Raw genomic sequence first — 27,337 nt, 5'->3', positions numbered from 1 at the left:
TGCATTACCTAACTTACTTCTTTTAACTTGTTTTTGTTTTTATTAGAGCATTTACCAATAATACAAAGTAAAAAGCAAACCATTTTTTGGTGGATGAGACATTTAGTCTGAAATATCGTACCGGAAGTACTAGTCTTGTGCTAAAAGTAGAGCACAGACTTGCCAGCGTTTTATCAATTCAAGTTGACCATGGTGTTGACTTAATGGCAGCTATTTTCCCTCAGATGTTTAGTAAGTCATTTGTAACAACAGCGGCAGTGTGAGGCGTACATGAGCTAGTTTACCGGCAGTTGAAAGATGTTTTGTAGCTCAGCAGCTCGGGGCGGATGTGTCGGACTGCTCCGGTGCTGGACCCTCACAGCCGGTCCCAGGACACTCACGACCCCGCTCCGCCCTCTGCACACTTCACGGTACTTATCCATCTCTGTCCCCGTGAAGTCTCCAACATACGAGGAGGTAAAGCCGCCTCTGAAGCAGTGGTCTCTGACGGTGGACCCCTTCAGCACGGTGCGGGCGCAGCTGGCCTGCAGCATCTCCATCCGCCCGCTGGACCCGCACGACTTCCCCGAATCTAACCGAGTCTTTATCACAGTTCACGGGACAAACACGGAGCAGGAGGTCTGCCTGGATGACCTACATGTCCACTATGATGACCAGAGCAAAGAGCTGCTCATCTCAGGGGAAAAGGTTAAGGGCAGTGTGTCGATTGATATGACTGCACCTACTAAATGTAGTAAGTGCCTCCTGTCCTGTTGATCAAAATGCAAACATGTCAACAGAAGTTTTTAGCAGTTGGTGTAATAATGTCTGTTGTCATTTGTTGTCAGATCTCTTCATTACGACTCAAGGAAAAGGCAACGTGCAAGTGAAGAACATGGAATGTGATATCTGCAAGGTGCAGACAGAGAGTGGCAACTGTTTGCTACACTCGGTCAAGGTAGGTGGTGGCATTACAACATAAACCTGTTTATTGCAGAAAACCTAAAAACACGTGGAGATGACATGTTTGCATATTACTGTATTTTAATGGATAATTTCATGAGCTTTTGATCTTAACTTGTTTTTATTGCAGATACTTGACTTGAGATTTTTTCATTATAACTTCGTATAATTAATAACCAAGTCGCAAAACCAAATGTCCTAGTCCTCTATTCGGAGCTTGTCTTGAAGGCTTATTCAGCTATACACATATTGCACAATTATGCAGAATTAAGCATATCAGATGTAGAATTGGCTAACACATTAGAGAAAAGTATAAACGAAATTGAAATTAGATCCATTGTAGACAAATGCAAAAATAAGACTTCGACAGATAGTGATGGGATCAACATGACAATAGTGAAAACGACTATTGACTGTATAATTAAACCGCTAAGCTACATCTTTAATCTTTAATGTCAGACAGGTATTTTTCCAGATAGCATGAAAATAGCTAAAGTTATCCCACTTTTTAAAACAGGGGACAAAAGCCAATTTACCAACTACAGACCAGTGTCCTTGCTTTCACAATTTTCAAAGGTCCTTGAGAAATTGTTTGTCCAAAAATTTGATAATTTGATTGAAAAAAATTAGTTGAGTGAGAGTCAGTATGGATTTAGGAAACATCGATCTACAGCTTTAGCTTTAATGAAAATAACAGAAGAAATTACAACAGCTATAGCAAGAAATACACAATAGGTGTATTTATTGACTTAAAAAAGGCATTTGACACCATAGACCATTACCTATTAATTTCGAAATTACATACATACGGTGTGAGAGGAGTAGTTCTAGATTGGTTAAAAAGTTATTTAGATAACAGACAACAATATGTAGAATTTGCTGGTAGTACATCGGAGTTTATGAACATAGAATGTGGCGTCCCGCAGGGCTCGGTTTTAGGGCCTAAACTTTTTATTTTGTACATCAATGACATATGTGAAATGTCAACATTATTGCAATTTGTGTTGTTTGCAGACGACACAAATTTATTTTGTTCAGGAGATGATTTAAACATTTTAGCAAAGTGTATTGGACATGAAATGGTCAAACTTAAAAGATGGTTTGATGAAAATAAGTTAACCCTAGATTTGAATAAAATGAAGTTTATGGTTTTTGCTAATAGAAAAAAAGATGAAAACATTTCACTGTCCATTGATGGAGTTTTTATTGAAAGGTTTTCAGAATTTCGATTCTTAGGTGTGACGCTGGATGAAAACCTGACATGGAAATCACACATAGCACATGTTAAAACGAAAGTGTCTAGGAATATTTCTGTTCTAAATAAGGCAAAGTATTTGCTAGATTACAAGGCATTGAGGATGTTGTACTGTTCACTTATTTTGCCATTTTTCATTTATTGTATAGAAGTGTGGGGCAACACGTACATGAGCAACATAAAGCCATTGTCAATATTACAGAAAAGGGCAGTACGAATAATACATAAAGCTGATTCAAGAGAACACACCAACACACTGTTTTTTAAGTCAGGACTCTTGAAACTCAAAGACATAGCTGAGCTGCAGACATTATCAGTAATGCACATGGCAAAAAGCAGAATGTTACCAGCATATTTACAACAGTTGTTTGTTTTTGGATCAGAAAAGGAAGACCACAGAAGGAAATTAAATTGTAAGTATCCATATGCAAGGACTACTCTTAAACAAATGTGTATTTCGGTGGTTGGTGTACAATTGTGGAATTCTCAACAAAAGGATCTAAAGAATTGTATATGTATTTTTCAGTTAAAGAAGTTGTATAAATTAAGAAAGATGAGACTATATGAAGTAGAATGTGAATAAGTCTATGTACTCTGGTCCTTCATGTGTTTGATGTCTTTGATGTGATGTCTCTTCTGTATTTGCGGGTCCCATTGCCATCGTTATTGTTATTATCATCATCATGCGTCGCTTTCCACCTTCTTCTCCAGTAGGACTCAGATGAGGGTGTTGCACTTGTCTTTTCCTTATACATGTGGTGTTTTGTTTCTTTTCGTTAACCGTCAAGTGGGAAATAAGTTGTGTTTCTCTTAGTATCCTAAGATACTGTTATGTTTGGCTGTGAAAAAAAAAAATATTATTATGAAGGGCATTTATTTTTTTATTTTTGTTTTTTTTAGAAAGGGGCAGGTCACATAAGATTGTATTCTTCTCCCTGCTACTTTTCGCTCAGTGGTGTTTTGGTAGAGTCATGTTTTGTGGCAATTATTGTACATTTGGTTTTGCGTACCATGAGCGGGACAAATAAAAATGAAATGAAATGTATTTTTCAGTTGTTTCAGACTTCCTTTGTTTGTTGTATCACAGAGTCATCAGGTTGAGGTCCAGTCCAATGGAGGACATGTTACAGGCTTGGGCACTATCTATGGAAATGTGGACATCAGCACATGTGGAGACAGTGTAAGGACACTACACTCAGCAGTCATTAGAGGGCAGCAGCAGCCTGAATACAGGCTTCATCTGTTTACAACTGAGAGAAAATGTTCAGATCATTCATCACCTGTCTACAGTACTGTGCAGTGATTCGTTGTGTGTTTATAGGGTGTTGATGTCAAGAAGCTTCAAGGCACCACAATGAATATTTCAACAGAACATGGACCTCTGAAGGTCAAAGCCATCTATGCCGAGTCCAGCTTTGTTTCCTCCTGCTCTGGGAGAGTAGAACTGGGCCATGTGCACGGTGAGCAAATATCTACTCCTCATCTGTTTTTGTGTGGTTATCAGTACTGCAGCAAAACTTTAATGTATAGATTTGTCCAAAACTACATATTTATTGTTGATCAATGTTATGACCCGGCTCAAAAGGCCACAACAAAGAGGAGACACACCATGTCGACGGTTAACAAAAGATGTTTATTTAGGACAAACAAATAAAAAACAGTAAAGTATGAGGTGTGGATGTCAGTGGTATCAGTAATGTAAATGCAGGGTGAGGATTGTATGGACATGTATGTGTGTGAGAGTGTTGAAGTGCACAAAGTAAAACAACTGAAGAAACTCATAATATACTCAACAAAACCGGGGTGCCTGCAGGGAGAAGCAGAGAGAGAACAGAGGAGCAGAGAGGCTTTAAATAGCTGCAGGGCACCAGACCCAGGTGCCCTGAGTTAATGCAATCACTACAGCCAATGCAGCCCAGACAGAACAGCCACACCCTCTCTACTGATGACCCCACAGGGGCATCACAATAAATTAAGGGGTTCATTGTCTTGTTCAAAAACACTTAAAAATACGTACATAAAGAGCCATATATAGATAGAGATATTGCAATCTGCACTTAAATTGAAACACATTTGAATAATCTGCCACCTGTATCTAATAACTCACTCGATAAGTAGGTCCAACTATATATAATTTTTAAACCTTCACTGTTCATGAGTCATTGAAGCAACAGCTGCATTATGTTAACTTGTTTTTTAAAGCCCTTGGCTGTGATCCAAACTGAGTGTATTTACAGTAAATCCAATATGGTTGGGATGTGTCACAAAAAAATACAACGCATAATCGACATGGAATTTTAATCACTCCCTGATACAGAAGAGCCTCTCTTCATATACATGGAAACAATTATCTTGTTGTCTAGAGTGATGTATGTTTATGATGCATGTGTTCTGTGACCAAGGCTTTTCTTTGCCAAATGTTTCAGTCTTAAGTGATAAATGTTGTAATTTATCTACAGGTGACTGAAAAGAATTTCACAGCTAATTATAGGTTGAAACTGACCATGTGCTTTAATTCATTAAAAGGTAAGGCCACTGTGAAGAACGTGTCTGGAGATACAGTAATTGGTGAGCAAGCTGAGCCAACCCCCTGATTGCAAACAAGTACGTATGGCATTTATCAGTGGTTGTTAAACCTGAGGCTTGCTTTGTTTTGCAGATGGTTCGAATAGTTTCCTTGGGGTTTCCTCTCACAGCGGAGCCATTGATGTGTATGTGGGAGATGGTGGCAGTGCCGAGCTTCACACTCAGGAAGGTAAACAAACGGTACAAAGAACAATATTTACCACATGAATCACAGTTTTCCTTCCTGTTGAGTAATATCTCTTTTGGCTATCCCTCATTCTCCTGTTGTGTGTAGGAGCGGTGTGTGTGCGTGTCCCCTCCTCGATGGAAGCTGGTCTGGAGCTCAGTGGAACATCAGTGGATATCAGCCCAGAGGTTGTTCTGCATGGAGTAGAAAACAACACAACTGAAGGCCAAACCACTGTTACTGGTCAGTTGTTCTTCATTACCTCAGTCTCCATGGCACAGATGGATAACTAATCCCTTTTACAAGTAAATCAACACAGAACGTTCCGTTTCTTTTTCATATGCTTGTATTTTTTTGCTGTTTCCCTCTCAGGCTATATCAATGGGGTGTCCCCAGTTGATCATTGGGTCAAAGCTCAGGCAGAAAGAAACTCCGTCAGACTGAAGACACAAAGCTGGTTCGAATCCCTGAAGCTGGGGAGCTGAGTTATGAACTTTACCCTTACAGAGCTAAACTGGGTGTAGCTTTACCTCACAAAGTAACTGTGCTCAGGATAAATTGTACATTCAATAAAGAAATGTGTATAATCTATAGTATTTAAGATATACTCGGTTTCACTGTACACTGAGAAACTGTTTGCTTGCTCATTCTTGTTGGTTTGTTTACTTGTGATGCGAATAATGTCCAGCAATTAAATGTCTTCAGTATGGTATGTAAATATTATAAACATTATCTGAAACTGTGGCAAAAGCATTGCAAGTCTGTTTTTCATTAAAGAGTTAAGTTCAGACACTTCACCTCAAATGAAATCATGGATACAAATTTAAAAAATGCAACCCGTTGAATTTGAATCTGGTATTGATCTGGCTTTAATAAATGGAAGGTAATAACTAAGACCATTTATTGAAGCAGTAGGTATAGATTATAATACCAACAATTAGGGTCCAGTGTCAAGCAAATCCACACATACCTTCTGAAACATAGAAGGTATGTGTTATATAAAACAATAAACCAAACTGTATAATGAAGAGTGCCATATTTTATTAAGTATAAATGAACAATGTTTCTATATAAGGGAGAGACACTTGGTCCACTGCATGGACAGACAGTAATCACAAAATGTAGAAATGAAAAAATATCACATTTCAAAAGCTTTCAAATCTGACTTTCAACGTTCAGACATGATGCCCAGCCAACTTATGCATCCACACAGTGGTTTGTGTTTTTGCTGTCACCCTTACTAAATCATCTAATGATAGTTAAGTTGATGTTCAGCATAAATTGTATACATGTAATTTTAAAACTAATTTGTTCTCAATCTTGATTTTTTTTTTTAAACTAAGCCAGTTTCTCACTCAGTGAGAACATCTAAGAAATATATCTGAACCAAAACTAAAATATTTTGCTTTGAACAACATCGACTAACTTCTTTTAGAATGTGGAGTGATACACAGTTGTGATTTTTGTATAAATGAAAATATACCACATTATAGAGGTAAAAACAATATAATTACAGGGAACTGGAATACTAAAGGATCCACAACTGTAGCAAGAAGGGTTCTAGTGCATCAAACTCAGAGAGCACAGGACTTTCCCCTGTCAACATCTGACGAAAAAATACAAAGTGTCAATGCAGCATTGAAACTGTGCATCGGTCAATCCAGACAGGAATGTTTTTTATAGATTTTTGACCAGTATATTTGTAATTTTACCTCTGCCAGCGAGGTTATGTTTTTGGTTTGGTGCTGGTCCAATTTTCATGAAACTCGGTAGAAGGTTAATTGGCCAAGAAAGAACCTTAGAGTGGATTATCTTATGGGTTTCATAAAATACTTAGTTTAGATGCTCTTAATAGGTTTGAAATAATGTCCCAAAAAGGATGGTGGCTGTGATTGCTGTGGGCTCTAATTCTTCAATTAGATCTGTTTATCTCTCTGTACTTGCTGCTCGTGTCATCACTGAGTGCTGTTCCACCTGTTCCCAGGTGTCATCTGTCTTGATAGGTCTTGTGATTGGATGTACTTTTTCGGCAATGTTGTATCCAAACCATGGAGGGTCATCATTGCTGTGCTCCCAGTGCTTTACACGTGGCTGAAGCTTTAGGGCGGCCACCCTAGAAGAACAGAGGCTATGTTCATTAAAGACTCTCGTGCAGGACTATTTGCAGTGTTTTTTCTAAACTGTGTCTTACTTTGAGATGCTGCTGCAGCAGGCCATAGTGATGGAGCTGAGTGGAGGACAGATCCTCTCTATGTGTCGGAGACTGCGATCCGTGAGAAGAACGCAGCCACTCACATCAAGTTCTTGCAGGTACTGAGATCCACTTGTCAGATACTGCACTGCCAAATCTGTCATCTGAGGCAGGACAGGAGAAAATAGAAACATTTTATCATATGAAATTAACAAAAAAGGCTTTAGAGGAGTGTGTTTGTGGGGGGGGGGGTTTACCTTCGCACACCCCGACATCCGCAGCGTGACTAGACTGCTGCAGTAAAATGAAATGGCTCTGATGGCCGGGTCTGACAGAGCTACACAGTGAGACACATCAACATGTTCCAGATCTCTCACGTTCTTGCACAGCTTCTGCCCTCGTGAGGATCAAAGCAGACGAGAGTAAAATGTGAGATGAAATATGAAGAGTGCAGAGGACCAATGTTTACGAGAGAAATACATGCCTTCCTCTGTTCACATATGTTACTGGTCAGTAAGTGAAACAACAACTGTGAAAATCATTCAAGTTTTCGGGACATATTTTTACGGGAAACAGCGGCACACGTTTATTTCCCTTTCATTTGTTGATATTAGACACAGGACGTAAACTTAAGCCCATAATAAGCTGTTAACTGTTCTAGAAAAATGCCACATCTGACCACGTGTTGAAATCCTGGCTAAATGTGTACCTCCATGCCAATATCGGTGATATAGACACACTGGGCAACATTTAACTTCTTCAAGCGAATTCCTTCAAGAGCTGCCAGGCCCTGAAAATACAAAAACAGAGTAACAGACTAACCAACAGGGCCGGTTATCTTTTTTTTCTCCAGGAATTTGTGAGGGTAAATAACAATACCTGATCCTGGATGTTGCAACCGCTGATATCAAGAGAGCAGACAGAGCTTCCACTCAGCCACTCCAGACTCATATCAGTCAGACTCTTACAATAACTCAAGTTGAGATGGTACAGTTTACACAACCTTGTGCACACAAGACACAACAAAAGCTGCTGCGTGACAATATTTTAACAAAACACAATGAGATCTGTGAGTGTGTGAAGTCATACTGTATACCTTTGTGCAATCATCATGACAGATATGTCAGTGATGTGACAGCAGTAACTGACATTCAGCTCTCTCAGTTTGGTGGATGAAGAGCCTTCTGTCAGATACTGTATTCCAGTATCACTCACCCTGTAATTCAAGCAGTAAACCCATTACATCATGCAACTTCATAATAAAGCTCATGATCTAAAATACACACAACCAGACCCACTTGTTACAAAGTGAGATGTCCAGGTGGTGCAGGTTCTTGAGGCTGGCCACAGATTTGAGGCTGGCGTCAGTCATTCTGGAGCATTCTGCAGCGTGGAGTCTGCGGAGGCCTTGAGAGCTGCAGCACAAAGCCTTCCAGCTGTTGTCTGTGAGTTGGTTGTTACCTAAAGAGCACAGGGGTTGAAAAACAGACAGAATAACAACAAGAGAATTCCCTTTCATGTGTTTTTGAAAATGAATGTTGCACAACGCAAAAAGATCTCACCCTCTGTCCTGAAAGTCCTCAGCTTAGCGACTGCAGCGATGGCTTCTAACGCAATGTCGGAGAGATGGGGAGCATCCAGCAGCGAAATGGCCGATAGACAGTGACATCTCGAAGTGAGAGCCTGTTTGGAAAGAGTTAAAATGAAATCTTCTGCTTCTGCTGTCAGGGGTTAGGGTGTGTACAAAACAAATATGTATTGATTTGACAAGGCTAATTCTTTTGTGATTTATTACTTATTTGTTGTCTTCGTTGAACATTCAAGAGCTGGGATGTCGTTAAAAAACGTACCAATACACAGCTATCTGACAGAGTGGGCATGTCATTGACAACAATCTCTTTGAGTGAAGGGCATCCGGCTGAAATGTATCTGAACCCATTTACAGTCATCTGTGAGGATAGAGAGGAAAATATGTGTATACATGTGAATCTGAATCATTCTTCTGGACGCAGTTTTCATGGCTGCTCACATTTTCAGGGCCCCAGAAAGTAAAACATCTGGAACTAAACTAAAGCACACTTCCAGAGGATAAGTGTGTTTTATGTTGCCGTGTGTGTGTGTGTGTGTGTGTGTGTATATATGTGTGTGTGTGTGTGTGTGTGGTGAGTGGGTGGGCCAGAGTTGATTAAGTCCAACCCTCCTCTTGGCCACAGCTGCCTTCCACTCTCCCTCTCCTCCAGATCTGTGTTCATTTGCTCTGAGTGCAAACAGTCACCAGAGAACAGCCAGAAACAAGCAGAGACACGTGGAGACAGAGAGTGACTGGATGTATTAAGAGGTGGACTGAACCTCCTCTACACCCTGTCTTCGTTGAACTGAAAGGTGAGACTAAATACCAAACCAAGGAGGATACCGACTGACCTGAGTGCAGCCGGACAGGTTGAGGTGGATGAGATTGTGGCAGCCCTTCTCTTTGGCCAGGTACAGAAACCCTTCATCTGTGAATCTGTAGCAGTAGGCCAGGCTCAGGTATTGAAGGTTTAGACATTTCCTGTTTAAGATCAATGGTTAGATCAGTTTATATTTAAAATATTGATCAAAAAGGTAGCATGTATTATGGACATGAGCTAAGAGGAAGAACATTTGTATTTTAGATTTTTGAGGTTGACTGGTCCCTTTATACTTTTGTAGATAGTAGTTGGTTTTTGTAATGTTTTTTTAAAACTAAATGTATAAAGTTAAATACTTACTTTCAAGTATTATCACTTTTTTAATTAAAATGCTATATCTTTAAATATTGTCTTTTTTTAATACAATATTTTCAAAGCATTTTGCATTGTGTTACTACCCATAAGGGAAAGAGCTAAGGACTAAAATAGGTTGAACCTTTGAATCTATCGTCAATGTAATTACATAGTCTAAACGTTTTGTTATGATTGTTTCATCTTAATCATTAAGTTGGCCAAGCTGCTCTTAGACGTGAAATACAAGCCTGCAGCACATTGGACAAACAGAAATGGAGATAATTCTGGGAACCAAAGGGCAGGAGGCCAGAAAGGAGGATCATAATGGGAGAGTTTACTTTTGATATGCAAGTGAGCTGTACCACGGTTTCATGCACAAATCTTAACACTTTTTTCATAATTACTGGAGGTTTACCTGGACAGTTCTCTTAGAGTTTTGTTTGTTATTAATGTGCAAGAAAGGTTCAAGTAGAGCAGACAGGGACAGCCCTCGACAATTCTCTGAACCATCACATCCTGTGAAAGAGATTTAAATGTTACCTCAAGTTCTCTCATAAATGTATCTGATACTTATCTTGATACTTGAACGTAAGTCCATGGCACAGTGCAATGTCACAATCAACAAAGCATTACCAAAAATGTGGCTTTCATTAAATCCATTTTATGTCAATAATTAGAATTAAATAAACAGTCAACATTTTTCAATCAATATTCTACTTGACTTAACAAAGAGTCTTAATCAATATTAATCACTTTATACAATGTAGTAATCTTGAATAAAGTTAAATATTTCATTAGAAAATGATGATCTATACATTCTCATGAACCTGTTTTACTTACGGTAACATTAAAACACTCTGACAGATTGAGGTCTTGGACATTTCTGCATTCACCTATGAAAATAAACAAAGCAGAGAAATGTCTGTTCAAACTACTATGTTGTAATCTGCAATAATTATTAAATGTAAGTTGTGATAGAATTGGTTAATTTAAGACAGTGTAGAGAACAACATGAAGTCTTATGGTACTCTGCCTTCTTACGAGCTGTGTATACATTCCTGGACGGCTCCTATCTTTTACATAATGTGTGCAGCCGCTCACTTCTTCCTCAGAAAGCAGCAGCTGTTTCCCATAAACAATGACCCTGTCCACTTTGACCATTTGCTTCTGTTTCCAAGTTCGCTTTCATCAAACTTTTACCCCTAAATCCTATTTTTCTGCAGCTCTTCTTTCTGAAAAGACAATCCCTGCAGATAGCATGCATGTGACCTCCTCTCTCCTGTTAGCCTCCCTTTTCCTCCTCCTGCTCCCGTACGCCGAGATGAAAAGACCGGGGAAGGGCAGAGGCCTCAAAGGAGCAAGGCACAAACTCACACGGAACAGGTATGGATCCACTCATGTGTTGGGCCTAATTTATTCAATGCACATATCCCCCTCCTCTAATGAGCATGTGAACACTGTGATAAGCCATGAATTCACTTTGTCAGGGTGAGAGGTGTTGGGCGTCACAGCAGATCGGGCCCCTACAGGATTTCTGCACCTCAGTGCTCAGAGTTGACAGAATCTGGAGACTTCTTTGTAGACTGCCAGGACCGAGGCCTCAGCTCCATCCCCGCCTCACAGTGGTCCAAACAACCAAACCACCTCCTTCTCGCAGGCAACCGGATCAAAATCCTTCGTGACGGAGCTTTCTTGGGATTTGAGAGCTTAACCAGTCTGGACCTGCAGCAGAATAACATCTCTTTGGTGGCTGAAGGGGCCTTCGAGGGTCTGACACGCCTTACAACCCTGCTGCTGCAGCACAACCGCCTGGGGACACTGAGCGAAGAGGCCCTCATCTCCATGCCGAACCTACGCTATCTACGTCTACATGACAATCCCTGGAACTGTGTCTGCCCGATGGAAAGTCTCATCCGCACCCTTCAGGTCCCAAGCAACCGTAATCTAGGAAATCATGCCCGGTGATTTCCACCAATATTTTTTTTTTTTTCACAGATAAACAAGTCATTACTGATTCTAATAATAACACAGAGCCTCCATATATAACTTTGGATTTCATCATGATCTCTTCTAGGTGTGCAGAGCCCTCCAGGCTGAAAGGCATGAAGTTGAGGCAGATCAACCCAGAGTTTCTCTGTAAGGAGAAGACAGACCCAACAGGCAAACCACAGGGCGACCAAATATATTCCACAAACCCCGTACAACCTATTCCAATTCGCACTAAACCGGACGCCACCACATCTTGCCACACCTACCTATTCCCCCAAGTACGGATGGACTGCAGCAAGCGAGGCAAGTTCACAAACAGTTTTTTCATTTACATGTCTCATAAACTGAACCTTACCCTGAGCCTCAGCACATATGTTTCTGATGCAACAGGGAAAAATACCTCTAAGGCATCATGTCATGGAGCTCGTATGTTCATGGTTAATATTCTTGCTACATGAGTAGAATGAGAAGAGCAGGAGGAGACACATCTGGTTTGGCGGCTGTTTTCTATTCAGCATTAAGTTGCTTGGGTCCTTAACCTGTGACTGATTTTACTTTAGATTCACTTGTCACATTATGAGCAACTGTGAAATAATTACCTAAACAAAGACATCAGAATAAGTCCATTGCATAACCTGCTAAAGCATTTAAAATGAACCTAAGAATAATAAGTGTTACAACTATCTGCCTCGTATTGGCAGAAAGCCTGGATTAATGATCAGGGCAGAGCATAAGTCTGTCTCTACGCACAATTATTCACTTGCTTTACTAAGAGTGCAAACTCAAGATGATTTCTTTGTGCAATCTAAGGTTTGGCACATTTTAATGGTAAAGGTGAAAAATCCCTCATTGTAATCAATACAAAAAGATACTGACCATATGAATGAAGACATTTTATATTTTGTTTCAAGAGGCAAAATAATGAAATATATTGGAGCAATCCTTCCCTCATTAACCCTGTCTGTTTTGTTTTTAGGTCTAACTGAGGTGCCTACAGGTATTACAGAAGATGTTGTTCATATAGATATGTCCCATAATTCAATCCGTCATCTCAAAGCCAGAGATTTCCAAGAAGCCAGGAGCCTAAGAAGCCTCAACATAAGTCATAACAATATGGAGCACATTGACACAGGTATGTGAGCTATGATTACATCATACCAGTACCTATTCATCATAACCAGTACATATTACAGTATGTGCTTCATATTTCCAGTAACATCCAGAATGAAAACCTACCCCATTTTGTTTTTATTTGACTGATGGATATCATATGGTAGGCCAAAGTTTGAGAGCATGTCAAACAACTGCTGCTGACTCCTGTTTCTTTTAAGGGTGCGTTCACACCTGCCTTGTATAGTCCGGTTGAATCGAACCCTGGTGCGTTTAGCCGCTTGATGCGGTTCATTTGGGTCGGTGTGAACGCAGTCCGAGACCTCTTAAGTGAACTAAACAAACGGACTCTGGTCCGCTAAAATAGGTGGTCTCGGAGCGCTTGCTTGCGAACTCTGGAGCGGTTCATTGCTGGTGTGAACGCAGTCCGCACCAAAACATAGGAAGCGCAGTATTTACGTGTCACAAGAATGCGGATATCTTCAAAATCTTTAGCGAAAGAGTCTTTCAAGACATCCGCGGTTGTTTAGTTAAAGAGTGAAACAGAATTAAGTGTTGAACAGTGTCGTGTAAAGGCCCTGACACACCAACCCGATTTTGGGAGTCAGAGGCCGTCAGAGGCTGTCGGGCATTCGCGGCGCCGTAGTCAGGTTGGTGTGTCCCGCACCGTCGACCGTGAGTCCGTGACACGCCTTATTTGGACTGCCAGACCCGATGCATGGCCGATTCAACATGTTGAATACCATGGCGATCTGGAATGATGCAACCGAAGACCTGCTCATCACCTTGATCCAGGAGAGGCCAGCTCTGTATGATATTACGGAGAAAAGATACTCTTCTTCTTCTCTGTTTTCCGGTTGTTGCCTCTTTTGAATGACGAATACACACTACCGCCGCCTGCTGGTAAGGAGAGTTATTGCCACTCACGCACTGAAGTCGGTGCGGTGTGTTCCCGTGCGACACATGGCCAAAACGCAGGAGAACACGGCCAGGCAACAGCCGACTTCAGCTTTGGCTAGTCCTCTGGTGACTGCTTGGTGTGTCAGGGCCTTAAAGTAAACATTCTCCGTCAGCTACATAAAAGTAAGAACACCTGTCGTCGGTGAAACACCCCTCCTCTGCAGAACGTCTCTCATGGATAAGCAGGAAAAGAACACCGACAGGCTGATCAGGAGCCCGACGTGAAGCGGAGGGATCTAGATCGGCATGAAGGTGTTCTTTTCCCCATAATGACCGCGCTGCTGCACATTATGCCGCTTATTACATGGCCACATTCCCAACAAAGTAACGACATGACTCACAATATTAATTGAAATGCTTTTGTGGATTTAGAAAATTATTTTATTGATTTAAAAAATTGTTGTAGCCTATGTATTTAAATGTACATGCATCCGCTAAGAAAAATAGTCCGTTGTTACTGTTTGAACTAATGTAGCAACGGCAGGAACGGCTTCGATAGCGTTTTTGAGGAGCTTTTTGATTACAGATTTGAAAATCGTTGCTTGCTTTAAAAGTAGCACAATTCATTATGTCAAACCTTGGGAAGTATCTAGATATCCCTGCCATAATGCCAAAGTAACTGGCAACTGAATATGTGTCGCCGTCTGACCTATGTCTGGACCGCTGCGTAAAAAGGAGGGTTTCTACCCGTTACTTCTCCGCTGTTTTCTTGTCGCTCTTGTCTTGTCAGTTAGTTTCAGCCAAACTGTATACAGTTAAATCGAACGGACCGATGCTCCATGGCGGAGGCTCCGCTAGAAATTGCCGGGATTTGCGTTTGTACCCCCTTAATGTCTGACCAATGGTTGAACAGCATTTCCGAGCACATGACTTGTGTTTATAGTCCCTTTGAGTTTTTGCCAGTGTGAACGCAAACCGAACCTTCTGAAAAATGAAACAATGTAACAAACTGTGGTCTGGTGCGCACCAGAGAGCGGACTATTAGGTGTGAACACACCCTAAGACACTGGGAACAATAGCCGCGTTCACACTGCGGTACTTTTCCCACAAAGGTTCATGCGAATTTAGTTCATGATCGCGTTCACACCAAAAAGAGCCGGTACTAAAAGTAGTTCATGCGAACCTTTTTACCCCCTCGAAAGTCCGCTAGAGAGCAGGGACTTTCGAGCGGCTCTTTTTTGAGAAAAGAGCTATATGTCTGATTGGCTGGGCGGATTGCAAATCACGCCCCGTAAAACTCCCAAAAAGTTTTGTGAAGCCGCCATTTTATTATCCTCGCATTAGCATTATTAGCATTAGCCCAGCGCAGAAACGCAGAGAGACTAACTTATGGCAACACAAAATAAAACATGGGAGCGGTGGAGATGAGGAGGTGTCGGCGTTCTGGCGATTTACTCGGAAGGCTTCAATAGAAGCTGCTGGGACTCCCAGCAGCTTCTACTGAAGCCAGTCCCCAACTCCGGGGACTTTGGGCGGCAGTATACGCCGTGAAGTGGTTTGCGGCCTGCCAGTAAACCCAAAGCAGAAGAAGAAGAAGTGACGTCACTGGCTTCATTTGCCTAATCCACCCCCAGGGACTTTTTCTGGTGTGAACGCGATCTGTACTTAGTTCATGCGAACTAAAGAGTTCGCATGAACCTTTGTGGGAAAAGTACCGCAGTGTGAACGCGGCTTATGCCATCTTTGTGAATATAGTTATTTATTTACAGACTTTATTTATAGTGGGGAAAGCTGAGAGGGTTATGCACATAATGTGGACACTGTAGTGCCGAGAGATATGGAGTCAGAGGCGGTGCATCGAAGGTGCAAAAGGGAACTTTAATGAGGAGCAGAAAAGGACATATTGTCGGGTCGCAGCCCGGGTCGACAAGAGAGAGAGCCAAGAGGGCACACCTAAAAAAAAATATATATATCCCCACGTCCGTGGAGGAAGCACCACAAGGGCCGAGGAGGGTGGGGCCGCAGGTGAGGACCGGGCCATGGAACGGGCCACGAAAGAGGGCCGCAGGAGAGGGCAGGGGCCCTAACGAGGGCGAGGGCACCCACACCGAGGGCGGGCCGTCGTAAGGGGGCCGCACTAGGTGTTGCGGAGAACCCAGCAGGAAAGAGGGCAACCCGGCCGCAGGCAGACGCACAACGGCGGCGGGCATGAAGTCCTCGGCAGGCGTCGAGGTATCCCCGGAAGAGAGGGCAACCCGGCCGCAGGCAGACGCACAACGGCGGCGGGCATGAAGTCCTCGGCAGGCGTCGAGGTATCCCCGGAAGAGAGGGCAACCCGGCCGCAGGCAGACGCACAACGGCGGCGGGCATGAAGTCCTCGGCAGGCGTCGAGGTATCCCCGGAAGAGAGGAGCAGTCCCCCCGGGAGGAAGGAGCACAACCCGGCCGCAGGCAGACGTGCCGCGGCGGTGGGCATGAAGTCCTCAGCAGGTGCTGAGGCATCACCGGGAAGCAGGAGAGGCCAGACAGGGTCCCGGAGCGCGCCACCCATGGGCCGATGGAGCATGGGCGACGTCCGGAACTGTCGAGGCGAGAGGGGGTCCAGGAGTGCACCACCCAGGCGTCGATGATACCGTGAGTGGCGTCTGGAACCGCCGTCGAGGTGGTGAAAAAAATGAGAGTGTCCACATGAGGTCAACCGGCTGGTCGAACCTCCTCTCCGGCACCGGAAAACAATTGTTTACAGTCAGATGTCAACACGTCGTTAGTTGCTAGCCGTTAGCTGCCGCTGTTAGCTGTCGTTAGCTGTTAGCCGTTGTTAGCTGTTAGCTGTCGTTGTTAGCCGTTAGCTGCCACTGCTAGTTGTCGTTAGCTGTTAGCCGTTGTTAGCTGTTAGCTGTCGTCGGTAGCTGCTAGCCGTTATTAGCCCCTCGTGGTTAGCCGCTAGTCGTCGTCAGCTAGCGCAGCCAGGACGTGCAGCCGCACGCCCCGAAGAAACAAGCCCACGAGGTAGCAATCGAGTTGCTGGTCGACCCAGCAGGTCATGCATCGACCCCCTGTTGGATGGAAGGCTGATGCGGGAATGGCGAGCAACGTCCCCAGCTCTTCTGCGGGGCGCGCACCGAGCCTCAGTCCGCGTGCCGGTGGCAGCCACGGACGATTCCAAAAATCCCCGGCATTTCGAGAAAGAAACATGAGTTCCTTTTGCCGTGTTCGGGTCTGTCCCGGAAACTTCTCGAGACTTGTCGGGGTCACCAGTGTAGTGCCGAGAGATATGGAGTCAGAGGCGGTGCATCGAAGGTGCAAAAGGGAACTTTAATGAGGAGCAGAAAAGGACATGTTGTCGGGTCGCAGCCCGGGTCGACAAGAGAGAGAGCCAAGAGGGCACACCTATTTATAGGTAACCCATAACATGTCCGTGTGGGAACAATAACCGCAACTGTAGTTCCAGGTTTGAATTATGTCCCAGTGGTTAAATAGGTAGTCACCACAACATTCTGCTTAAGTGATTCAGACACAAACTGAACACCAACCAACTAGAGATGTTAAGATTCACCGATTCGCATCGGTATAAACGTTCAAGATGCGAGTGCACCGGTTGAAAGAGTGCACATCGGCTACAGTTTGGGTTGAACCGGGTTGAACTCGCGATGCATCGATTGCGTAGCGTCTTTGCATCGGTAAAAAACCGATTCATTCATATAAAATCCCCTCATCCTGTCAACGCTCAGCAGAGACGATCTTTGATTTGGATATTTGCTTCGCCAGAGGCCGAGAGTCTCAGTTATCAACACACACGGAAGTTGAGGAGAAAGAGAAACACAGCGCACCGAAAAATACCTACAAATCAAACGTTTGGCAACACTTCGGATTGTTCAAGAAAGACGGTGTAATAGTCCTTTTATGCTATATAGTTGACCGCAGGTCATGGAGAGTAATAAGGTATCCGTAGACCTTTGTATGAGGTATCTTTATTACTCAACAGGTCTACAGCCATGATACATAGATCCGTCCTAGATGCGGGCTTGCATACACACAGTATCACTCCGCAGCCGCACCCCATCAGTAACGTCCTGATGGTATATGTGCGCGGCACTATATACTACAGTCAACTTGAAAAATCGCTCGCAAATTGTAAACGATGCCGAGCCGCTTTAAAGTACACAAGTAGTACGAGGAACTTAGCGACGCACATAAAGAGGCGACATGGGGTCTGCGGCTGAAAAGAGAAACCTGAAAGTTAGACATATGAGTTCAATCACTCAGTGAGGTGTTCTGTCAGAGAGAGTGGTGTTTAGTTTACAGCAGCCTGTGACGGTCAATAATAATTTAAATGTCTTCCTTACTGTAAGCAGTTATGAAATACCTGTTTGTGAAAGGTTATTTGTATTATTTATTGTTCATATAGAACCCACTGCTTTCTGCTCACTGGTGATGAGCAATGCATCCTTACATTGTTTAACTGTGAGGTGTTATACAATTGTACTGTACTCTGGAGAGCTTTTAAAGTTAAAAAAAGAAACGGCATGATGGGATGTGCAGTACCAAATATGTAAAGCACTTTTTTGTTAATGTATGATTTGCTGCATATAAGGAATAAAACAAAAATCCTCTGTCGTACCAAATTGAAGTATCATTATTTTTGCATTGTGTTGAATCGCATCGTATCGCACTGAATCGCATAATATTGAATCAAATCGTATCGAACTGTATCGCAACAGGGGTGAATCGTATCGTATCGTATCACCTGGTGTTTCAAATGTATCGTTAATGTATCGTATCGTGGCAACGTATCGAGATGCGCATCGCATCGGCCTCAGTGATGGAGATGCACATCCCTACAACCAACGCATTCCTTCCAGAGTTTGATTTCACTACTGTCTAAATATAACTATACAAAGAGAAGAGAGAAGTAATCAATCTCTCTTTTCTCTCTCCCAGGTTCCCTCTCTGGGCTGCTGCACCTTCGTGAGCTGGACCTGTCCGACAACAGCCTGCATTCTGTCCAGTACGGGGTTCTTGAAGACCTTTACTTCCTGTTACAGCTAAAACTGGGAGGAAACCCCTGGGTGTGTGACTACAGGTGGGTTCTTCAGTGCAAATGCTTCCTTTATTTACTTTAGACAAATGCAAATAATAAATGACTGGATTTTTTTCAGCATCCACTACATGATGTACTGGCTGCGCCTTCACCCAGGGGTCAGGTACTCGGGCATGCTGTGTCGCTCCCCTCCTGAACATACAGGGGAGAGTGTGGCAGAGTATGTGCGTTCATACAACAGAGCGTGTCCAAAGGACAGACAGCACAGCAGAACAGATCCAGACCAAACAGACCCTGAACTCTGGAACACAGCAATGGAAGTGCAGGGAGAGCTGGAGGAGGAGCTGGAGCCCAGCCACTTGAGAACACCACAGAAATACCAAATCATCAGGCTGTCCTGAATCCAGTGAAATATGACCAACAATTTACCTTTTGCAAATGCTATTTAGTTTCCCTTCTTTCGCTTCCTTTCATTATTATTAAACTGTCTGTATCAGATGGAGATCCTACTGTCCTTTTAATCAAAGTATAAAAATGTTATTAACTTATTGGTTGTTCTACTCATAATTATTATCAAAAGGACATGATCTGTATGATAGAATATGGGTATTGCAGATGAAGCACAAAATGAAAATCTAGTAATTGAATGTGCAATACTCACTGATGCATTTCAGGCTTGGCCCCTTTAGAGTTGTGCAGCCACGCAGGTTGAGATGGATCACAAATGGACGGTAGTTCTGCAGAATCTGCTTCATCTTACCCTCTGTTATCCAGTCCTTCTCCACAGAGAAGTTGATCTAATAGGGATACAAAATTCAGGAACATTTATACTCCTGTTTCAAGTATAACTTCAAACTTTACTATGAAATTGATTAAAGATGCATCCTCCTAGTACAGACCTGACTCCACAATGTGCCTGACTGGATGATAGCTCTCCATGTGGAACACACCTCAGCACAATTTAGCCAGTCTCGCAACTCTAAATATCGAAAGATCTGCAGAAAAGAAATCACATGACGTTTGATCGTTTGGAAAGGTGTACACGTGTAGATTCTCTGTTATGTGTACCAATATCTTAGAGACCAGTTGTTATGTTGGAAATGTTTGTGCAATGTCAAGAGGACAGTTAAGCACCTAAATTAGAAAGACAAGATTCTCCTCTGCCACTTAGAGAACCAGTGTGATGTAAGTATACAAGCAGCCTCTTTCTTTCTCCAAACATAGTCATGTTGAAGCACCATTTATCAGGAGGTGTTGGACAGAAACACCAGAGCAAACAAAGTCAAATCTGCCCTGCCTTTGCCAGCAAATGTGAATCCAAAAACAACAGGGAATATGTCTGTCAGTGCAAGGAGAGTCAAAATATGTTTACAGCTGTTAACATATTTAAAACAAATACTGGTATTAAAATACTTCTGTAATAATATAATACAAACAAAAATTGAATTAGCAAAGACCATAACAGAGATAAGAGTTGTTCAAGAAACAAAACTCTTTCTCTGGTAATAGGTATACTTGATCCCAATGATCTTAGTTGATATTATACAACCTGGCCTCGAGGAGACTGGAGGAATGTTGACAGAGAAGTGTACTTAAAGTCTTATGTAACCCGTATGATCTCATCACTGAGCTGCTTCACATTTAATTCCACAGCTATAATTTCTCTGTGTGGCACCTTAATGTAGTTTAAGAGGAACTACCTTCAGTGAGAGGTTGCTAGGGAGCATGGAGAGTATGTCACATCCTTCCTCGGTCTGGTTGACTTTGTTGCCAATTTCTATAAATCCCATTTGCAACCTCTGCAAGATCCAAACAAACCATTAAAATAAGAAATGATAAGAATGAGAATTTGTATATTTCAAAAATAAATACAATTATAAATAAACGTTTACCTTATAGTACTCTTTTGTCCTCTTTGAGTCCTTTATAACATTACGCCATGCAGCTATGATGCGCTTAAGACGACCAACGTTGACAAGACTCTCAAGTTTTTCCGAGGCAACTAATTAGAAAAGATGTTCATCAGTTTCGCACAGAACACTTGGCAGAGGATAACATGTGGGCTAAATCATGGCAAAAATATTATTATCATTGATCACAAAGTTGGATTCTACTGAATCCTAAGACAAATAAAGCCCAGAAAAATGTGGCCAAGTCTCAAGAGTGAAATGTGAAAGGGACAAAATTAGTCACAGGAGTGAGTGTAGTCGGGAAGAAATGTGTCAGGACATTCAGTTTGGACATATTCCTTAACCACAGTGTATGTACGTTCTGACATTGTATTCAAGTTAGCTTCCAAAAACAGTCAAAACTCATCAGGAGTACAGAATATTTGAGTAAGCACTTACCGGCCTGTGTCTTCTTGCGTAATTTTACCCAGTTTAACCATTTAGCAAGTGCAACCAGCTGGCAGTTTCTTTCATGACGCTTCTTTTCCAGGTCCATCTTCAAAGCCAGCTCCGCAATATCTCTCTTACTCTGGGCAGCGAACCTCTTCCACTTCCTGTCCCAAACATCAAACACAGCTCATCATTAATTCAGTGGAAATGTAAGCAGGCAGACTGACAGAAACCTGTATTAACCCATCGGCACAGGAGTCAGTAACAATGAAATAATACTGTTGTATTAGTGTTTTCTAATGATGATATCAACTGAAGCTGGTTGGGACATTTAGACAGGGCAGAGTTATTGACTGGATAAAAGGTCAATGTTGTAGAAGTATGCACTGACAATAGACAGTTGAAAGGCAAACTGTGAAATATAATATCCTCATGAACTGTGTTAGCAATGATCCAGAAAATACTTTAATTTGCATGGGTCAAATTTCTTTATAGAGTGATATCTGCATCTTTTTTGAGATATCGTCCTATCAGTCATACCATTTATAAATATATACTAAAGAATTATGGATTCACAAAGGACATTTAGAGGAAGGCAACTGATGTTTTAGAGCTATTTCTGGATAGCTGAGTGATATTTCAGCCATCACCACTCAGCTCTCTGAATAAATGCTCCACCTGTGCTGGTCTAATTAGGTTGATTTTAACACAGCACCAACTGTCTTCAATCACCTAATTGCATCAGAGTAGCAGACTCAGAAAGGTTTTACTATCCTCACCTGCACTTTTCTTATGGTTCATGGCTTTCAAACCTTGAGGATACAAAAAAAAGGGAGTATGGTTGATTGTTTTCTGGGCTGGTAGTTTTAATCAACTGTTACAACTGTTGCTGTTGTGTCTGCTGAGAGTGACCGCTGGAGTTGAATTTGCTACCATGGCACTTCCATTTGGGTAAATAAAACACAAGTGTATATTTGGCTAAAATTGGCCTGTGTTCCTCTTTTAAAAAAAACCTTATTGTTATTCAGGGTGTCTTGGCTTTGCTCTCTGTTGTTTTGGGACTGCATTGGCTTTACTACTCAAAAAGGTAAGATTTCTGTATTATTCCTCAACATGTTCAACAAAATGAATTTATTGTAATGTCTGTTTATTCCCTGATAGGTTACAATACTGCACATGGCTACCCTCTCGATGGTGATGACTTCGGTAGCGAGGAAAGTGGGCCTCGCACACAAACTTCAAACATGTTTGATTCTGGAGAACCTTTATTCACCAACCAAGAATCTGTCAGTCCAAGGGATGAAATGCAAGCTCTGAGACGCCACAGCTTTATTTCCCTTCAAGGAGAACCAGAGAACCATGAAAACAATGAGGATTTTAGCTCTGTTACTGGCCTCAGTGAAGACGTGGTACAAAACAACCCAGACACAGAACATGTCCCTGCCCCCCCAGTGCAGAAATATGAGCATAAAGGAGCTGGTAATCAACACCCCTTTGGCCTTTTAGTTGATGAGCACACACAAGAGAAACCTATGGAGGGGACTAGTTTTCAGACAGTCAAAGATTTCAAACGGTTTATAGAAAAACTGAAGAGTTCATTTTTGATTCCAGGAGGTGCCTTTGGTCCACATTTTCAAACTGCACGGGAAACTTTGAAAAATGAGATGGCTGCTAATGCTCAAAATATAAAGGGGGAGACGGACATGGGCTATAGGTCTAATTATACAAAAGAAGTAACCGCCCATGATGACGCCAGTGAAAATGAAGTTTGGAGTGAAGCTATGAATACAGCGTTTGAACAAAGTGAAAATGGCGCCAACTACCAAATGCCAGGTGAAAACCCCTCTATCCCAGATCCTGACGACTCCACTGAAAGTCTCACTTATTCCAGTGTTTATGACAACCAAGACTCTGGCCCAGGGTCTGCTCTCTACCCACGCCACCCAGAGCATGTTTCAGGTAGTTTTGATAGTTTTGGGGAAAACCCTGATATTTTTACAAGTGCTTCTTATAAGGAAAATGAAGACTTCCAGTCAAAAAACTTCAATCTCCCTGAACAAATACCTTCTGGCTCATACTATGGAGATGATTTGTATTTTGGTGGCTATGTGACTGCTCCCCCTGTCAGCCTTCCATACAGCCCATCTCAAGATTTAAGCTACTACTCAAGCCAGAGATCCAATATAATGCCTTTAACCTCTAAGGTTATCCAACAACCACAATATATATCTCACACTGGCGGCTTTGAACTTGGTGAAGATTTCCAAAGTGAGGAGCTAGGCAGAGTGAACTCAGCCAATGACCTGTCTGCACCAATGCCCAGATCTTTGAATTCCTATGCAAAAAGTGTACATGTCAATCCACCGAGAGGTCAATACTACATCCCATATCAGTTACCAAAACATAGGGAAAGCCCAGCCCAACCATTGGAGGCTTATCAACCCACTGAAAACAAGCAATCAAAGGCTGTAAACCACTCTCCCACCTCCCACCTGCTTGTATCGTCTGGTTCTGTTTCTTCAAGCTCTGATAACATCTTGCCAAAGAGAAGTAGCGGTCATGTAGGAGTTCAAACAAGTAGCCCACATGATGCTCAGCCTCAAGCTTTCAACAAAAAGCAGCCAGTCAGATTCCACCGACTGTTTACTAGGAAACCTTTCAGCTTGCTTCAAGACTCAAGTGGACATGGTGGCTATCTCAGAGACCAGACAGTCGATGTTAGCCCTCCTTTCAACCTGACTGCAAAAGACGGGGAGAAATCAAACCTCTCCCAGCTAAATCAAGCCACTGGCACTCGGGGATCAAAACGAATGGCTGACAATACCATAATTATTCCCATTTCTAGTGGATTAGATTCAACTCAGAGTGGGATCTCATCCTGGGCCAGAGATGATGTGCATTTGAACTCTCTTACTAACTTGGCTCCGACCTCAGCTTCAGAGAAGGCCTATTCAAGATTTTTTGGCAATGATATACATGGTGTCAGAAACCCCCAGGGCTTATATTCTAACCGACTACAACGAGGTCTTTCTGCAAACAAAGCTCTGCAGACCTCCATAAAACCAAACAAAGAACAACAGACTCCAGCCAATGTGAATAAAGAGCCTCGTATTGTGGCCAACCTGCATCTTAAACCACTGTCTGCATCCAAGGTTTCTGATTTTACTTTCAGTGATATATTTTGGAGGAATGGTGGACACAACAAAAGGCTTCCTTCTCAAATGGGCCCAAACAGGTCACCACCATTTGTAAAGGCACATGTTCACAAGTCCAGAAATGATTACAAAAGGAAGAGACTATCTCTATCAAAGACCCATTATTCACCATATCAGGTGGATGAATACAAGAACAATGTTTATCGCAATGTAAAGGATTTGAAGAACAATAAAGAAGGATTGAAACCCTTCAAGTGAAGCACAACATGGTATGGAAACATTTTTAAAACGTTGCTTGTAAATATATGAATGTTGTACTTATGATTAATTAGAAGTGAAAGCTTTGACCCACATTCTGATGTATCAGTTTGAAACTTTAAAATGTAATTTGAACAAGAAGCTTTTGTAAAGCTTCCTATTAACAATACCTAATGCTCTCATAACTGAATTATTGTTTGTTCTTTTTTCATTAGGATCTGCTGCCATCTTCATCTTCGAGGTAAATCAAGTGTATATGCTTCTACAAACATCTGCTGTGATAATGAAAGCCATGAAAAAGTTTATTACCTCATCTTGCTGTTGTCACTCTGGGTAAGCTAATCAGCAGCTTTAGTGTTTTAGTTTGTCGTTTTTCTTTTCAGTCACAAATGAAAAGCATAGTCAGTGCCAGTATTTGAGCATAAAAAACAGACTCATGAACGGCAATTTGATATTTCTCAGAACTCATTATAGGGGGATGGTTAACAATTCCTGTATTTTAACTTTAATTTTGTTAAACTGAAACTTAATTTTGTTTTTATAGGGTGCACTTAAATCAATTAATGATGAACACTAACTCTACTTCGTGATAATAATAATAATAATAGCTTAGATTTATATAGCGCCTTTCATGGGACCCAAGGTCGCTTTACAAGGAAGAACAGGGCAAAATAAACATAACAAAACAAAAAGGCAATCAGACAACCAGTCAGACAGACAAAAACAACAAATAGATTAGGGGCCAAAGGCCTTGGTGAACAGATGGGTCTTGGGCCCTTTTGAAGGCGTCAAGCGTGGGGATGTTGCGGATCTCCGCAGGGAGAGCGTTCCAGAGGGTGGGGGCTGCCACGCTGAAGGCTCTGTCCCCGAAGGTTCGCAGTTTGGAGCGGGGGGTGGTAAGCAGGCCATGGAGGTGATGGAGCCTATGTCTAATGGCACTTCTCTTTCTTCTCCCTCAGGAAATCCTTGATAAAGTAATCCCATCCCCATGTGATGATCACAACTGTAATACTGTAGGCATACCTGAAGCAAGAGCTTGTTAAATTGTTCTTGTAACAGCAGTAGGCCTTTTCGAAGAGGCAAAGGGACATCTAGAGAGGCATACAGATCAGCAGTTATTATACAAGTGCTTAAATCTATTAAACTGTCATTTGAGTCTTAATGTGTGTGATGAATCTGTGATCAATCTGACAATTGGTGGCATGAACAATACTGAACCATAATGTACCATGATGTCATCTGGCTCCATATAGGCACAGTCCGAAGTCCTGTCGGTCAGAGTGGTTGTTGCTGGGAGCTGTTCTGCATCAGCGACAAATTTGTGCCTTAACAATTGAAATAAAGTTGAACAACAAAACAGATTATCTCCAACAAAACACTTGGATCTTTGAATGATTGTTATTGAAAGAAGTTGGTATATTTGGTGATTTATCACAAGATTTTAATTTCTTTTATTCTTTATTTGCAAAACCTGTAATGACCACCACTTTAAGTTTGCAAAGAAAATGCTCTAAATGGAAATCTAAGCTGACAAAGACAATATATGATTATCCTTCCAAAATGTTCAAAAACATGTACAATGCCTGTAAATGTGATTGGTAATAAGAACGGAGGATGCTGGTGACTAGTTTCCTTAGGGGTGTGGTTTTTGAAAGTCAATATAAGTCTAATGGTGACCTTTAGAAAACTGTTAAGTATCTTAAAATTGTGTTAATGTGAGTAAATGGAAAGACTGGACAAGGTAACCGACATAGGACAACGCAAAGCAATAGGAAACACAGTTTGATTAAAAAAACACTAATTTATTGTCCAGTTTTATATAAGCGTTCCCTCTTTGAGACATTTTGGCTCAGATATTGAATAATTGTATTTGTCCTGGACCTTGATTCTTACTCCTCCATATTTTTTAGCCTACCATGAATATCACTCCAAAAAGTAAAACAAAAGTTGAGCAAGTGAGCCCCCAAGTGTCCATCCCAAGGAAAGTCACAAGAAAGATGGTCTACCTACCAGTCAACATCCTGAAGACTGTCATGTCCCTGGAAGGCCGTGAGAGTGTTTTTCAGGAACTGTATAGGGTCATTGGGACATGACAGGCATGAAGCTGTCAATAAGGCCTATTGTCAAAGAAGCCGAAAAAAGATGCGAATTACTTTTCATATTCTGAAAATGTTAACATAAGTGATGATAATAGTGAAATACATAGAGTAGTCTAGCTCATGTTATATGTAACATTACCTGCAGCAATCTTTACTTAATACATTTGTATGCACGATGACTTACCTTATATATTTGTGGCAGGCAGTGTTTTGGAACGCACTCATTTAGAGCAGGCTTTGCGTTTGCCCCAGCCATAGTGTGTCTTTGACACATTTGTCGTTTAGAGTAATTGTAGAGAAATAATCGAGTATCTTAACAAATGTTAACTAACCTCAGTTCAATTTAGCGTTTGTCCGATTTGGCCTGGTTGTTGCCAGGTAACGAATAAAGTAAAATGTCACATTGGTGTTGGTCAACTAATGTCATTCGTGCTGCGGTAAGATGTAAAAGTGACAAAGTGGACAAAATAAACGGCGAAAGGCGCATTATGTTTTAACTAACACATTGCATACGTGATTTTTTTTTTACGTGATGTGTATAATATAATGCAAAGTTAATTGAT

At 41.9% G+C, this 27,337-nt stretch overlaps 3 protein-coding genes and 1 long non-coding RNA gene across 10 annotated transcripts; 3 read left to right on the top strand and 1 right to left on the bottom strand.

The window, feature by feature from the left end:
• The first annotated feature begins 146 nt into the window (after positions 1–146).
• fam185a (family with sequence similarity 185 member A) lies at positions 147–5,538 on the top strand. Its single transcript, XM_034084724.2, has 8 exons — positions 147–733; positions 828–937; positions 3,285–3,377; positions 3,519–3,657; positions 4,724–4,765; positions 4,857–4,952; positions 5,058–5,192; positions 5,322–5,538. The coding sequence occupies exons 1-8, from the start codon at positions 298–300 to the stop codon at positions 5,432–5,434; spliced, it is 1,164 nt and encodes a 387-aa protein (XP_033940615.1). The 5' UTR covers positions 147–297; the 3' UTR covers positions 5,435–5,538.
• fbxl13 (F-box and leucine-rich repeat protein 13) lies at positions 5,052–27,138 on the bottom strand. Of its 4 annotated transcripts, none has more exons than XM_034084716.2 (22): positions 26,959–27,138; positions 26,686–26,792; positions 25,904–26,000; positions 25,699–25,766; positions 21,272–21,426; positions 20,816–20,925; positions 20,624–20,722; positions 19,823–19,918; positions 19,585–19,720; positions 10,725–10,777; positions 10,300–10,400; positions 9,562–9,691; positions 8,991–9,089; positions 8,703–8,823; positions 8,439–8,601; positions 8,237–8,356; positions 8,020–8,143; positions 7,850–7,930; positions 7,398–7,532; positions 7,141–7,304; positions 6,972–7,062; positions 5,052–5,143 (listed from the first exon to the last, which is right to left on the bottom strand). In XM_034084716.2, exons 1-22 carry the CDS (start codon positions 27,046–27,048, stop codon positions 5,117–5,119), a joined length of 2,367 nt encoding a protein of 788 aa, XP_033940607.1. In that variant the 5' UTR covers positions 27,049–27,138; the 3' UTR covers positions 5,052–5,116. The 4 variants fall into 4 exon arrangements, with proteins under 4 accessions (XP_033940607.1, XP_033940606.1, XP_071059588.1 ...); XM_034084715.2 differs by having other exon boundaries at positions 5,057–5,143; positions 6,924–7,062; XM_071203487.1 differs by lacking the exon at positions 26,959–27,138 and having other exon boundaries at positions 5,057–5,143; positions 6,924–7,062; positions 25,904–25,977; positions 26,686–26,788.
• On the top strand, positions 9,102–19,561 carry LOC117447820 (leucine-rich repeat-containing protein 17-like). Of its 4 annotated transcripts, none has more exons than XM_034084723.2 (7): positions 9,102–9,522; positions 11,171–11,267; positions 11,372–11,845; positions 11,959–12,176; positions 12,850–13,005; positions 18,824–18,965; positions 19,042–19,561. In XM_034084723.2, the coding sequence occupies exons 2-7, from the start codon at positions 11,206–11,208 to the stop codon at positions 19,322–19,324; spliced, it is 1,335 nt and encodes a 444-aa protein (XP_033940614.1). In that variant the 5' UTR covers positions 9,102–9,522; positions 11,171–11,205; the 3' UTR covers positions 19,325–19,561. The 4 variants fall into 4 exon arrangements, with proteins under 4 accessions (XP_033940614.1, XP_033940612.1, XP_033940611.1 ...); XM_034084721.2 differs by having other exon boundaries at positions 11,108–11,267; XM_034084720.2 differs by lacking the exon at positions 9,102–9,522 and adding an exon at positions 9,533–9,621 and having other exon boundaries at positions 11,108–11,267.
• Positions 21,981–26,038, top strand: LOC117447819 (uncharacterized). Its single transcript, XR_011643453.1, has 5 exons — positions 21,981–22,213; positions 22,291–22,349; positions 22,424–24,686; positions 24,891–24,916; positions 25,929–26,038. It is a non-coding gene; the product is annotated as an uncharacterized lncRNA (long non-coding RNA).
• Positions 27,139–27,337: the final 199 nt, after the last annotated feature.

Source organism: Pseudochaenichthys georgianus, chromosome 6 (assembly GCF_902827115.2).
Source record: "Pseudochaenichthys georgianus chromosome 6, fPseGeo1.2, whole genome shotgun sequence".
NCBI classification, from domain to species: domain Eukaryota; kingdom Metazoa; phylum Chordata; class Actinopteri; order Perciformes; family Channichthyidae; genus Pseudochaenichthys; species Pseudochaenichthys georgianus.
The sequence above is the reverse complement of the archived record's forward strand: the minus strand, read 5'-3'. Positions and strand labels throughout refer to the sequence as shown.

Coding starts and splice junctions, on each gene's coding strand:
- fam185a (XM_034084724.2), top strand. CDS start 298: ATGTTTTGTAGCTCAGCAGCTCGGGGCGGATGTGTCGGACTGCTCCGG. Junction 734..827: donor GACTGCACCTACTAAATGTA/GTAAGTGCCTCC, acceptor ATTTGTTGTCAG/ATCTCTTCATTACGACTCAA. Junction 3,378..3,518: donor TCAGCACATGTGGAGACAGT/GTAAGGACACTA, acceptor GTGTGTTTATAG/GGTGTTGATGTCAAGAAGCT.
- LOC117447820 (XM_034084721.2), top strand. CDS start 11,143: ATGCATGTGACCTCCTCTCTCCTGTTAGCCTCCCTTTTCCTCCTCCTG. Junction 11,268..11,371: donor CACAAACTCACACGGAACAG/GTATGGATCCAC, acceptor TCACTTTGTCAG/GGTGAGAGGTGTTGGGCGTC. Junction 13,006..18,823: donor TATGGAGCACATTGACACAG/GTATGTGAGCTA, acceptor TCTCTCTCCCAG/GTTCCCTCTCTGGGCTGCTG.
- fbxl13 (XM_034084714.2), bottom strand. CDS start 27,048: ATGTGTCAAAGACACACTATGGCTGGGGCAAACGCAAAGCCTGCTCTA. Junction 19,919..20,623: donor CTAGCAACCTCTCACTGAAG/GTAGTTCCTCTT, acceptor TCTTTTCTGCAG/ATCTTTCGATATTTAGAGTT. Junction 19,721..19,822: donor CAGGCACATTGTGGAGTCAG/GTCTGTACTAGG, acceptor TATCCCTATTAG/ATCAACTTCTCTGTGGAGAA.